Below are 15,114 nucleotides of genomic sequence, written 5' to 3'. Positions count from 1 at the left end.
TTGGTGTAAAACTGCTGTCGAAATATTGGAAGTTGGGAAGTGAAAATCCACTGAAATAACCTGTGAAAGTGAAGACCCATTTTGGTTGCTGATGAGTATTCAAGCATAAATTAAAAAATCAGAAAAATGACGTTAATTTAAAAAATCCATGTTATTTAACTGGACAATTGATAAAAGTAATTTTTAAATGACATTTTCTGTTCTATATCACATCTATAAAAAAAATCCATCATGTGCCTACTCATTTCCATCACTCTTAAGTTATACTATAAGTAATCAAGTTACTGACAGCCATTTATAATACTAATGTGTGTCATTTATTTGAACAAAGCATCTTTTAAGATTGAAAACATGGTGAACCTTGAACAAGATTTTGTTAGCAATTTTGTGGTAAAATATTGCTTTTAGATGTATAAACCATCATTCTTTGGGTGACACTGATGTGATTCTTCCTTCTCAATTCTTTTCAGATGTGATTTTGAAGACACTGCTCAATATCGTGCTTCCGCTATGAATGTCAAAGGAGAGCTGTCGGCCTATTCTTCTTTGGTGGTCAAGAGTAAGTTGGTCAAAACTACATTCTTCAGATGCTAGAAATTGTTTCTTAAGACCAAAAGATCACTTACAAAGACTTCTTGACCCTTTCTCCCTTAGGATACAAGAAAGGAGAATTTGATGAAAGTTTTTTTCATGCCGGAGCTGTCACACTCCCTTTGAGCTGTAAGTTGATAATTCATCAGATAATATATGTGCCATAGCAAATTGCCAAGGATTCAATGGCATCTGGCTTTCAAAGGTCTACTCATATTTCAGGAGCCTGAGCAACAAAAGTTTTATACAGACAGCAGAAGCAGGAAACTTCTGCAAATCTAATGGCCAGGATCCAAAAATGTGCATCCACTGATGGAAGCAGACCCATCTATGTAACCTTAGTATTTTCTCCAGCAGGATGGGAAGCACTTCAGAGCAGTTTGCGGTATTATGGGAGGCATGGAGGAAGGAGGAAAAAAGATGCTTCCATTGAGATTCTCCTTCCCATTTTCACTGGTGAAGCTACTTCCAGGAATCCTAGATAATATGTTTTCAAAAACTTATCATTAACATTTTCAGTGCATTTTTCTAGTCATTGGAAGACATGATTCATTTCTATCTCTTTGTAAAAAAAAAAAAAAAAAAAAAAAGGATTCCAATCATGCAGCCGGTGGCCTTCCATTCTGATTCTGAGTTTATTCTGATAGTAGACATTTATGTTAAGACTAGATTTCACACTGTCGTTATGATAAGTTTGTCCTTATGATAAGTTTGTCCTTATGATAAGTTGGACATTTGTCGTTATGATAAGTTGGAGTGAGAGGAAGCTAAAAACCGTTCCGGTTATAAACCGTAATGATATCAGCATACCTAGTTGTTGTGCATTTAGGTACCTGAGACAGAAATGGGGACAAAGACTTATATTTTCAAATATTACTGTGTTTCGCCATTAATTATGCAGAGTAGTAAAATGTGTATGCCTAAATCCAATGTAATAATAGTAGAATGAAAACCCAGGATTAAACATTTTCTTCCAGGAGTTATGCCAGAGATTGAATACAACTGCTTGTTATATTCATTTATCCAATAAAAACGATGTTGAATCCCACTTTTGTACTTAATATAAACTATTTTAGTATTAAAGCAATAGACCTTCTAATAGAATACTATCATAATTGCAAAGATTTGTAGGAAGAAAATCCGTTTGAACTACATAGTTATTTTTCTGGAACTATCAGGCTTCATTACTATCATTACTACATTTTCTTGAAAATAGAGAAAAATCACACATTGTACTCAGCTAAAAAACAGGAAAGTTGTACCCCAGAATAGGTTTCACCAGAGAATTACATTTTGAATTTCCTTGATCATAGAAAGAATATCCAGTCCTGCTTTTAGAATTTAGCTTCTTCATTTTAGTCACTTAACTGATCCTTCACCTTGTGTGACTATGGAGCAGAACAAACAATTCAGCATCTGTATGCTTGCCCACAATGCCCTGCCTCATGCACAGGGGAACACCTGTTTAAAGCTACAGACAATGAGGTAGCTGTTGCCCATTTTTGGTCTAAAATTATTTAGCCGCTTGTGTTCCCTCTATTTTATCAGTTTTATACTAACTTATTTATGCAATGTTTTTGAGACGAAATAAAAAAAACCTTATTGACATAAAGTCATTTGCAAATGTCTATTGTCTATACAAAATTTGAAATTTCTAATATAAAAATATTAAATTGTTTAAATACTTAAATATATATATATTAAAAATAAAATATTATGTACAGATCATATCATTACAAGTTTTTTTTAAAAGAAAGTCAGAAATTCATCTGAAATATATACTGGAACATTCAGAAGTAAATGTCGCTTAAATAACTATTGGAAAGGGGCGGAATAGGATTTTACATTTTTGCTATTGATTGTGAACTCTGATCCTACAAAGGAAATTTCATGCATACTCTTGTCTATCTATGCATGTTAATATAGGTCTTAGAAATATATTGTCTACCTAAACCTAAAACAAACCCAGATCAATATAGCTAATTTTTGTAGTGGTACTAGTGCTCAATATTGATCTAGTTATTTGCACAAGTTTTCAGACGATAGTTACACAGAATGAGACAATGGGCTTTTTGATAGCCACTTCCAGGCTCTAATATCACTGTGCTCTCCCTGTTGACCTTTTTGCTAGCAGTAAAGAACTTTTATTCAGACGAGCCTTTGACATTTATGTTGAATTGCTGCTGAAGGCATTTTAATTGGTTGGTTCCTGCAATTTCTTTTCATTGATCTGTTTTATTTGGGCTTTTAATCTGTTTTTGTTTTATGTTATTATTGTTAGACATCTTTAACACAGTATTTGTGACAAGTGTAGAATATAGAATTAATAGATAACTGGCTCTCTTTGCTATGTGTTCCAAAATTTTGAGAGAAGAAAAACAATTATATAAATATATTGGAAAGATTCTGTTTTGGTGAGTGCAAAGGGTATAAGCTCATTTTCTTGTTCTTCTTACAGTTGGTGTTACTCCACATGGCTATGCTTCCAGGTTTGAGATTCACTTTGTAGATACATTTGAGGTTTCTTTTGGGAGAGAAGGTGAAACAATGAGTCTGGGCTGTACCGTTATCATTCATCCTGACATTAAGCGTTTCCAGCCAGAAATCCAGTGGTACAGGAATGGTGAGTGTGTGCAACAAAATCAGCTTTTTACTTAGATCATGTATATCTGTATAGTGCATTTCTGTGGTCATGCATTGTAGAGAAACATTGTGAAAAAACCCATGAAAGGAAGTGAAATGTGTTATGGATGAATTCAAACCAAGTACAGTAGAGTCTCGCTTATTCAACATAAAAGGGCCAGCAGAACACTGGATAAGCGAAAATGTTGGATAATAAGAAGGGATTAAGGAAAAGCCTATTAAACGTCAAATTACATTATGATTTTACAAATTAAACACCAAAACATCATGTTTTACAACTCATCAACAGAAAAAGCAATTCAATACATGGTAACATTATGTAGTGATTACTAGATTTATGAATTTAGCACCAAAACATTGCAATGTATTGAAACAGCTGTGGGTCCGGGCAGGAGGAAGACTGTGTTGGATAATACAGAAGGTTGGATGAGCGAAGGTTGGATAAGCGAGACTCTACTGTACTACCCTTTGTATTCTCAGATTGTATTGCCATCCACTAGGCAGGTGGAAGATATTTGCTATCACTGAACACTTGGTACAGGTTGATATGAGGAAACGGAACAGGCAAAATGACTTAATGGACCTGCCAAAAATAATCCATCCAGATTCACTCTTAACAGCCATCCACATATCAAAGAATGATCATATAAACAGCCATCATTTGATCAAGGAAATCTAATCAATTAATTGTAATTAATTGTGTTAGCAGAATTTATTTTACTACAAATTCCCCTCATTATATGCTAATGGTTAGCTAAAACAATTAACACATTTATATTAATTTCATTCCCAGTTGAATAAGTTTAAACATTACAGTGATATTCCTATTTATTACATAAAATTCAGAACATTTTTAAAAGTGGCATATTGGCATTGCTTGTTAGCACATTATTCATTACAGTATGTGATATGATTTTTGTTCCTATGTTATAAATGTCATTTCCTAATTGGTTCTTTTATAAAAACACAGTAAAAGTTTATTAAACTGCAAAACTTTGTTTTTGTGGGAAATCCTGCAACACATTTTGCTATTTTTTTCAATGATTATCTCATAGAATCTCAACCAATTCAACATAGTTTGTGACAGCCACAAAAATGAAGTTTCTGGAGTATAACAACTGCTTTCAAAGAAAGTACCTCACAATAATAATAATAATAATAATAATAATAATAATAATCAATTTATTTCTTACCTGCCTCTCCTTGTGTCTCAAGGTGGGTTACAGCATAATTAAAACACATAAACATTGAATTTTTTTTACAAATACACATAAATGTATTTCTATATAAAATGCATATTAAAATACACAGAACAGAGCTTAAAACATCAGACAGGAAATAACACTTTTAAACCAGGGACATACTTTTTTTCACATTTGTTACATATGTTATATACTGCTATAAAACGATCAATATTGGATAAGCACATTGGGAGGCTAGGGTTGAGCCATGGAAGGCCACTGTGTGACCTTTTGCAAGTTACTATCACTCAGCCTTAGAAGGTACAAATAGCAATTCTCTTCTAATGAATCTTGCCAAGGAAATCATATGAGCGGTCCCCTTAATTTGAAATTTATTTGAAAGAACATAAGAGTAGTAATAGCTTAATAGCACCTTTTAAAAGTTATATTATGATTTTATTGTTATATGTTACAATAGGCTTAAACATAAAAGTGGACAAAATTTACCATCCCAAGCCCACCATTCTGTTTCGTATTTAGTAAAGGTTGCAGCATGATCCACATATACACGGGGGATATTTTCCTAAACTTAACAAAAAAATGGCAAACTGGAAAATTCCTAGAGAGTTATCATCTTTAGGAATTTGCTAGGTTTTTCAACATAACTCTGTAGTAACAATTCTATGATATGGAATCATATCATAGAATTGCCTGGAAGATGTAGATAATTTTTAGAGAGGATATATTTTGTTGGATGTAGGTAGCAAAACCATTAGTCCCATGGATATGGAGATATTCTTACATCGAGGGGAATTACTGGCCATCAGAAGGCTTTATTTTTCTACGCTTAACTTACATAAAAGATTATATTCTGTTCATTTGCAGGAGTTTTGATTACTCCAGGAAAATGGATCCAGACACACTGGAGTGGAGAAAGAGCTACACTGACTCTGACTCATGCCAACAAAGAGGATGAAGGTCTTTACACCCTCCGTGTAGTGATGGGAGATTACTATGACGAGTACAGTGCTTATGTTTTTGTTCGAGGTAAGATTTAGTGATGGTGGTGAGCTTTTAGTAACATATATGAGCACACACATATGTGCACAAACCTGAACACCCACACTCATAAGCAATCCAACTTTAATGTTTTGTTGAAAAACAGAGTAGGATTTACTAGCAGTGACAGTGCTTAATATGGGAATACACTCTAGAGAGGGGGAGTTGGTAAGATGAGTTAGAGTAATTCTTTATTGTTGTACCCCAGGCCTGGAGCCATCTATGACCACAGCACCACACAAGAGTCCAAAGTATAAACGAACAGTTTATTGTAAAAAAACAAACAAACCATAAAATATATGACAAAAGCAAAAATCTTTGTTTACAGATCAGACCAGAGAAACGGCTCTGTAGGTCCGAGAGATGATGTGAGAAAGACATAGAGAAAATTTGTGGGAAATGATATGATTTCATGAGTGCTTATTAACAGCCAGTTGTTTACCTTAAAGTTAGTTCAGGCAATGTTGGCTTTCACGTGAGTAGCTAGGTCTGAGTTCTTGTGGCAATTCAAGTCCTGGTTTTGGATTCAAGTATCCTGGAAGTTTTCTATATTCTTGTTTTATGATTCTTGCTCAAGATTTTCTAAGTATACCTTTTGCTTATGGACTTATTCTGTACTTGTGAGTTTTGGCTATTTCTGGACTGTGTTACCTTTGGATTTTTAATGGATTCCCATGTGGTTATCACCTATCGCTAAGCCTTTTAAAATTATTATTATTATTATTCCTCTCCTTTCTTTATTTCTGCTTATCTCAGTTACACAATGTGCTTTCCCTTGAGAGTTTTCTGTTTCACATAGTTCTTCTTCACTCAATCCCTTATCTAATGATATTGATTCTGGTTCCTGTGACTAATGTCGGAGTTTGGCACTATTTGAGCCAGTTTCATTTCCCTGGCCTGAATCTTCAACACTTTGAACTTGGCCTGAATCTACATCACTTTGAAACGCAGGAAATCCCACAATCCCTTCTGAATAATCAGTGAACCCATCAGCCCCTGGCTGAGCTACAACACTGATAGCCCACATAGGAATATTCAATATAGAAGATAGGCTATTAGAGGAAAAAGCCTTAAATAGATAAACTATTGACTTAAAATAGTCCTATTCTTAAAATAATCCTAAACTTCTCTTGCTGCCTAGTGGGTGAGGTTGTTGACTCAGTAGTTGTTGGAAAAAGCTCTATTGCTATTACTTAAAACCTCTGTGGTTTTAAATAATAAAAAAGGATATATGAACTTGGTGGAATACAAAACAAGAGAAAGTCTGCATCTGACAGACAGCATATAAATTTAGCCATGCAGGCCTATACATGTCTCTAATTGGAAAAAAGTGCCATTGAATTTATTAAAACTTATTCAGATAAGTCTGCTGAGGGTTGTAGTTTAATTCGTTTGTTTATAACTGATTGGCACAAAGAATAAGCATTTTCAAACATAAGAAAATTTGATACTTTCTAAGCAATTAAAAAGATCTAGTACCATCCTCAAAAAAAAGTAGCTTATTTCAACACTTTTTGCTGATTTGATAGCATCTGTTTTTGTGATACTACAAATAGCTAGTCCCTAGGAATTTTTTTTAAAATAATCTGTAATCATGTCCAGTTTGGCCATGCATCCCAAGAGGACTGTTATCTGCATTTCCCTAAGGTTCTCTGAACAGGGCAAAGTGGCGCCATTCTGGACTTGGCCAGAGAGCCAAGAATTTGGACTCATATTACTCTCTTCAGCTGCCTTCAGCAGCTGGTACTGATATAGAGCCATTCCATGAACCAGTGAAATGTGATGACACCAACACTTGTTCAAGAGACATGCTCTCTGAGATACATTACATTCATTGTTGAAAACTCAAAAAAGAAATTCAAGTAAAGAAAAAAATAGTTAACTCACTCAATAGAATCATATGCATGCTCACTTTGACATAAGTCGTACTGTGTTCATAGCATTACAGATGTATGTTTAAGTTATAATTTCAAACAAACAATGCAGCTTATCTTCAAGATAAGAAAGCTCCACATGGAGTCTGGTATATTTGATCTTGTGATTAGTGCACTTACTAATCACAGTTTTACTACACCCACCACAATATTTTTCATCATGGAAATATTGTGGTGGGTGTAGTTAAACTTGTCTAATTATTTGGTGTTTTTTTAAAAAAACACACACAATTCTGTGCAAAAATATGCCCACATATTTTCAAAATTAATGAAATATATGAGGCAAAAATTCTCCTGATATGTAGATTTTATGTATAATATTTTTCTGCCCTTATGACTTTTGCTATGCATTTTAATACATTGCTTAAATAAGTAAAAGCAAAAAGTTGGGGGTAGTGTTCTGGTTTTCATTATTCAAATGCAAAGGAGGTAAGTGTGTACTGAAATGCAAACCAAACAAGTTTCTCCCTGATCTCTAATTTTCAAAACTCTTAGGAAGAAAGGCTGCAAAATTCATATCCTGAACTTCATTCTATTTCACAACATGTTTGCACAAAGACCCAGAGCTAGGTCACCATACTATATAAAAATGTTCATACAAAACATTTTTATAAGAGATGATGCAAATAAATATTTTTGCTATTATTTTCTAAAAAAACAACAACAACAAGGCATCACTCAGGCTTAATTTAAGAAATGCTCAGAGGTGTTTGTAGGATTGCCCACATTGTCCTGATCTGGGTGTAGAACAATCCCCTCCATGGCCCAGTCAGTTGAAAACTGTCCAATATATCAAAATCATTTTTATAAAGCCCTTCTCAAATTTCACAACAGGAGAAACTCACAGAAGATTTATGGGCCCCTGTGAAATTTGATGGGAGCTGGAATGTTGAAAGAGGACTTCATCTCACAAAACTTGAGGTGGGCCTCAAATTGGCTTTCGTCGTAAAGGGGCAAGTAGGAGTAGCAAGCACTGATGGAAGCCCTCTGGGGCCATTTTGCTGCATCCTAAAGGCTTAGGAATTGCTCTGTTGTGAAAGAATATGGTATCTCTTCTTTCCAAAAGTGGTTGCAAGCAAAACTGGGAGACGGTGTTTTATTTTCTCTAGCCCAGAGAGGAATCAAGGCGGCTTACAAATCCAGCAAAATTCAATACCACGCAGGTAAACAATAAACACATCTCATTAAAATATAAACAATCAAAACATATAAGCAATTAAAACACATATCAAGTAATTAAATAGATTGAAACCATATAAAATGCTGAGTCATAATCTCATATCCAAATCGTTTTCCAAAATCCATAGTCTATTATTCAAGCTGTTAAAGTCTCATTCCGTAGTTTTCTATTCACCAAACACCTGCGCTAAGAGCCAGGTCTTACATTTTTTTCTAAAAACCAGGAGGGATGGGGCCTGCCTGATGGCACTGTGGAGGGAGCTCCACAGCCAAGGGGCCACCACTGAGAAGGACCTGTCTCTCATCCTAACCAATCGCACTTGTGAAGAGGTTAGGACAGATAACAGAGCCTCCACAGCTAATCTTAAAGCCCTTAAAGGCTTATAGAGGGAGATGTAATTGGCAGGTAAGTTGGACCAGAACCATATAGGATTTTATAGGCCAAGAACAGCACTTTGAATTGATCTCAGTAGCAGACTGGTAGCCATGCATGTATGCCACATTCCCTTTTTCTTTAAACCTCAATGAGGCTATGCTTTTACCATTCTTGCTGTACAATCAATATTTATTATTTTAGAAATATTTTATGATTTATAATTATACAGACAATTCTTCCAGTGTCGCTGCAAACAGACATATCTTTATATATTTAAATCTATTCCTTAACTGTTACTCAGCATTGTAAAATATGTGTGTGTCTCTCCATATAGATGCTGATGCAGATATGCCAGGAGCCCCTGGTTCTCCACTGGATGTGAAGTGTTTGGATGCTAACAAGGATTATGTCATCATCTCTTGGAAACAGCCAGCTGTTGATGGTGGAAGTCCCATCGTGGGATACTTCATTGACAAGTCAGATTTTATTCTGAAATTATTACAGCTGATATCCATGACAGTGCGACCTTAATCACCTCTTCGTTTTAGGAAAATATCCACTTGTACTGATTTTGCTATTCTGTTGAATTCAGGAGTGGACAGATTTCAAGCAGCCTGTGAAATTATTTTTTTAAAAAATAAAACAAAAGAAAAGAAACAGAACCATGAAATCTACCAGCCAGAGTCAGATGCAAAAGAGAGAGAATTCTGAGATATTTGCTTTTAGTTTCAAAATCAAATTGATCTCACTGTCCTTCCACACACACATTTACTTTTATTTGTCTCAAGTGTTTTTTTTCTACTTCTCCATTTTAGAATGAAATTCCAAGTGTCATAGCTTCATCCTTCAAAACTCTGGGATTTGTAGTGTGATGAATTGCTTTAAATTATCTTCTAGAGAACTGTACTCTACTAAAGCAGTCAAGATGGAATCATGGCAGCTAGATTGGTATCAAAGTGCTGTATTGTACGCTCATAATTCATGTCTGTAATTCAGTCATGGAACTTAGAGGTAGTTTGACAAAAGGATTAGATGTGAGATATGTCAATCAGTGGTTATCAGCCTTTGTGAAGTTGGTATCAAACTGCTATAACTGAGTAGTGGAGATACAGTCCTACTTTCCACCCTCCCTTGAGCAAATTAATTTAGGGTCAAAACTGTGTGTGCACAAATGTTGCTATAACACCTTCATAAATAGCACTTGTCCTCGGAATAACTTTGGTAGGAACATTAGAAAAAGCCCTCTGAGATCAGATCAGTCTATTATCATGGTGGCCTGTATGTACAGAAAGGCTGCATTTGGAAAAATTGCTGGCTTCTAGCAACCTTGTATGTCATTTAAATGCATATTTAACAAGATATGAGTTGCATTAAGGAGGTGCAATCAAGTCAACATGGGCTGAATATTCAGAATTCACAGAAGAAATCATTTTTCCACCTTACTCTCCAGATGTGAAGTTGGCACTACTCGTTGGTCGCAGTGCAACGAAACTCCAGTGAAGTTTGCACGCTTCCCTGTCACAGGTTTAATAGAAGGGCGCTCCTATGTATTCCGGGTCCGAGCTGTGAACAACGCTGGAATAAGCATCCCGTCCCGTGTTTCAGAGCCTGTGGCGGCACTAGATCCTGCTGATAGAGCTAGGCTTAGAAGTAAGAGGCTTTGTGATATATTTCCTCAAGATGTTTTAATCTTTACTTCTGGAAAGATGTGGGCAAGGTATAAATGCAAGAACTTTCCACTAGAGGGAGAAGCCATAAAGAAAACCTTTTATTTTCAAAGTAGAATTAGTTAAAAACAAATACTCTTGTCATTTTTCTCATTTTTCATTGACTCTGCTGTTTAACTATTTTTATTTGAAATATCCAGCAGAGAAACCATAGCTGGAATGTTCTCCATGGGGAAGCCTGGACAAATCATTTCACCATGGGAAGGAACACAATTTTGAGAAGAGCTTTTGCTATGATATACTTAGAATAATGTTTTAGTGAACTCCATTGATTATTTTGTTTCAGACCATTTCACTCAGATAGATTGTCAATATCTTGGCATCATTCTCAAAAGGAACTTTTCTAACTGTGATAATGGAATTTGCCTGAATAATTAATGTGACTGTCAAGGACCTATCTCAGGATAGATTAAAATTAGATTAGAAATGTTATATGTCTTTTTTGGTCTGGGCAGGATTGATATAGTTTCCACAGGAAAAAAGAAGAAAGAGATCTTCATGCCTTTATTGATGGTGGTCTGTTATTTTTTTAAAAAACAAAAACAAACATTATCCTATTTTGTGAAAAACCAAATGCATTTCAGCCTTATATTGTGGACTGACCTTCTTTAAGGACTGCATTAGAATAAGCAGAAATGACAATAATACATGAAAATCCAAAATTATCATCTCCTATGTCTCTTATTGATAGACTGAAGGGTAGGTGAAAGATTTTTTTAAAAATTAAATAGAATTACCGTATTAACTCATTTATATACGTATGTGTGTGTATTGCTAATTGTATGTGTATATATATGTGTGTGTGTATGTGTGTGTGTTGTCCTATTCTAGTTCAACCCTGGAAGAAGGCCAATCAATTGTACAAGGATTGAAATACATTTTTTTTATAAAATAGGGTAATCATGAACATTTTTAAAAGAGTAAAATTAAAGCATTGATTACCATGTGAAGATCTGTTTCTTCCTATTTCTGTGGATTCTAATACATACAGGATTGCTCTTTGATTCAGGGTTCATATAGTTCCAATGTATTCTCTGTGAATTCTCATATGTTCAAAGACATCTTAAATATTAATTTTCTCTATCATTTTTAACCCCCTCCCTTAAAAACTGGTTCAGCGCTCATGTTACAGGAATATGGTTGCCAGGTCAGAAATGTGTCCTATCCTCAGGTGTAAGCACCAAAACTTGAGACCTAGGGACCACCCATTTGTGATGTCATAAGAGATGCCCCCTGGTGGTGTTGAGGGGGCAACACCTGGTGATATTATAACACATGATGCCTTAACTATTAACTCCAGTTGCACAGAATGTGCTGTTCAAAGAAACAGCACAACATCTAACACATGAGGAAAATATATATTCTCAGACTTTTCAAGGTAGTGCTCCTGTCCACAGATTCTTCCATTTCTTTTTGTAGAACTAAACCTTGAGATCTTGGAATGCTATAATGGAATATAGTTCACTATGGTTTCAATGCCATTCATTTCTGGAATCTTAAAGGTTTTGTAGAAATTGTAGCCTCACGTCTGACAGGCTCCAGGGCTTGTTGAAAGCTATTGGAAGTCTTTGCACAGTCTGTTTTCTTTATTGAAGTAATACTCCCATAGCCCATTGCTAATATGATGATATTTCAGAAATAATTGCTTTCTTATTCTAGTATGACTGATCTATTTTCTGTTTCAGGTCACCCTTCTGCCCCATGGACTGGACAGATCATAGTAACTGAGGAGGAACCTACAGGTAAATTCCATATTCTTACGAAAGTTGCTTAGTCTGCATTAGTTGGAGTATTTGTTTGTTTTTAGGGCTTGACTATGTTGCTGGTTTCAAATATTTGTTTGAATGGCTTCCATCAATAATTTTTTTTGGTTTTGTGAGGTGACAGATTATTCTCTAGCTGTATTGTCGAAGGCTTTTATGGCCAGAATAACTGGGTTGTTGTAGGTTTTTCGGACTGTATGGCCATGTTCTAGAAGCATTCTGCCCTGATGTTTCACTTGCTTCTGTGGCAGGCATCCTCAGAGGTTGTGAGGTTGTTATTCTCTAGCTGCTTAAACTAAACTATTTTGAATACCGTAGATTCTATGCATCTATGTGAAAAGATGTATTTGTGGAAATTAGTTACTGATTACTTTTTAGGTGTACTTGAGGGAAGTAATATACTTCAATCTATCCAGGATATAATAAGGTGATGACTAAACATCCTACACCATCACAACTAGAAGGATAATGTTTTTCCTTTCCCATGCAGCAATTAAAGGCCTTTTTTTCTCAACTAGAAGCTGACTTCTACATTACTACCTGCTGGGGGAAAATCTTTTGTTGTACCTCAAATAAAACAGAGATGCCCAAAATGTAGCAAAAAGTGCACCTTAGAGCCATATGGAAATGTTTAAAGCAAAGGGAAGATTATTTTTTTAGTTTTTGCAGGGCTGAGGGACATAGCACAGACTAAAAAGACTCTTGGGAAGCCAAAATGGTCCCTCTCTCTCATAGTTAACCATTCCAAATTGGATGTCTACATTGGAATAGAAACAAAGAATGGGGAAGTCTATATTTGTTTTCTGCAATGACCTCACGTTATCTCTCCCTCTCAAAGCATTGCAGTTGGAGAATGTTGTTGAGATTTCTGCCCTGGATTTGAAACTGGAGTTTATCAGCAAGCAAAGTCTATCTTCGTTTGCCCATTTACTCATTAACACACCATGTTGTTTTCATTATACAGTGCTATTGGAGATATAGTGTCTAGCCCAGTAGTTCTCAACCTGTGGGTTCCCAGATGTTTTGGCCTACAACTCTCAGAAATCTAAGCCAGTTTACCAGTTGTTAGGATTTCTGGGAGTTGAAGGCCAAAATATCTGGGGACCCACATGTTGAGAACCACTGGTCTAGACTCTTGATCTTTTGAAACTTGTTTTCACTGGTTTGTCTGAATCTGAACCAAACTTTTCCAGATCTGCATTGGGCTGAACTAACTAACTTAGATGTAATCTAAATTAGTTCAAAACGTCAGATTTGTCAGTCACACAGTCCTAAGTTTTAGCTTTCAAACTCAGATTGCATGATATTATGGAAGGAAAACTTTGAGTAGTCAAGGACTTACCTGCCATATGGATCTATTGTAGCTTTGACTTAGTAGTGTCAGATATGTAAAGGCTTTTGTTTCTTCACTTTTGTTTTATACAGAGGGTATTGTTCCTGGATCACCTTTGGGCCTCCATGTTACAGAAGCCACAAAGAACTATATTGTACTTAGCTGGAAACCTCCATATGAACGGGGTCATGAGGGTGTCATGTACTATGTTGAGAAGGTAAAAACAAATTGCTGGTGCCCTATTTTCTCATTCATTGTCCCCCTTCCCAGAATAACAGCTTCAGGCTGCTGTTTTTCATATTTTGAACTATTTTTACTTCACAGCAAGAACAAAAACCTGCAGGTAGTGTTTACAATAGACTGAACACCGGAGTGAATAGACAGGAAAGAACTGAATCATTTAACAAGAACCTCAGAAGGGAAGGGAAAATCCACACAATTTCCCATTTGCTTTTTTCATGAACCTTCTACCTGGAATTTTCAGAATTCAGCAATATTTTCTTTCTTTTTCAAATTTGAAAATATTAGATTAATGCGTGCTTACCCGGTGACAATTTTGTTTCCTTACTTCTTTATCCTCTAACTTGTAAAAGTCTGTACAGTAATGTTGATTATAAATAATTTGTTGTGACAATATAATCCTCAGCAATTTACTTGAGGTATTAAGAGTTCATAGGATGTCAATTCTGTCTTTTTTCCCCTGATACTTTGCCTTCCTCACCGACATTCGTTTCATACAATTTTAAGTAACAAAGAGAGGTAATGCTGCAGTCATTCACTGTAACACAATTCCATATATAATTAGGATAGGCTTATTTTATTTCTCAGCATATAGTTAAGAGAATGCTAGAAATAATAAGAGGATTATCTAATCAAGATATGGACATTTTGCTGTATTTGGCAAAAAACAAGACTGCTTTCCCTTATAAGTACCTTTTGACACCATCACGAAGTGGGCACTCTCTTTTGGTCATAAGCCATCATGAAGCATTGTGACAAAATGAACTCTTCAGTCACTTTTTTTTCCTGGAGAGCTGCATAATTCCTTGTTGTGAGAGTTCTCTTTTGACCAAATCTGAAATTTTGATTTTAGTGTGTTGCAGGAACTGAAAACTGGCAAAGAGTGAATACTGAGATCCCTGTAAAGTCCCCTCGCTTTGCACTTTTTGACTTAGCTGAAGGGAAGTCCTATCAGTTTCGTGTGCGCTGTTGTAATTCAGCAGGAATTGGTGAGCCTTCTGAAGCTACTGAAGCCACTGTGGTTGGTGACAAACTTGGTAAGTGGACCGTTGCAGATTGGCTTTCTCATTGGTACATGTCAAAAATTA

The 15,114-nt window shown here is 35.5% G+C and overlaps 1 protein-coding gene across 2 annotated transcripts in view; it reads left to right on the top strand.

Moving 5' to 3' along the window:
- Positions 1 to 15,114, top strand: part of MYOM1 (myomesin 1) — a 93,087-nt gene that overhangs the window by 36,936 nt on the left and 41,037 nt on the right. For both annotated transcript variants that reach the window (XM_067467460.1, XM_067467459.1), the window contains exons 8-16: positions 471 to 559; positions 655 to 720; positions 3,050 to 3,214; positions 5,301 to 5,462; positions 9,298 to 9,439; positions 10,414 to 10,613; positions 12,376 to 12,432; positions 13,879 to 14,003; positions 14,880 to 15,063. In XM_067467460.1, the coding sequence (XP_067323561.1) occupies positions 471 to 559; positions 655 to 720; positions 3,050 to 3,214; positions 5,301 to 5,462; positions 9,298 to 9,439; positions 10,414 to 10,613; positions 12,376 to 12,432; positions 13,879 to 14,003; positions 14,880 to 15,063 (1,190 nt within the window). The remainder of the gene's footprint in view (positions 1 to 470; positions 560 to 654; positions 721 to 3,049; positions 3,215 to 5,300; positions 5,463 to 9,297; positions 9,440 to 10,413; positions 10,614 to 12,375; positions 12,433 to 13,878; positions 14,004 to 14,879; positions 15,064 to 15,114) is intronic.

The sequence above is a fragment of the Anolis sagrei genome, chromosome 4, assembly GCF_037176765.1.
Source record: "Anolis sagrei isolate rAnoSag1 chromosome 4, rAnoSag1.mat, whole genome shotgun sequence".
Classification (NCBI taxonomy): domain Eukaryota; kingdom Metazoa; phylum Chordata; class Lepidosauria; order Squamata; family Dactyloidae; genus Anolis; species Anolis sagrei.
This window is presented reverse-complemented; position numbering and strand designations above follow the sequence as displayed.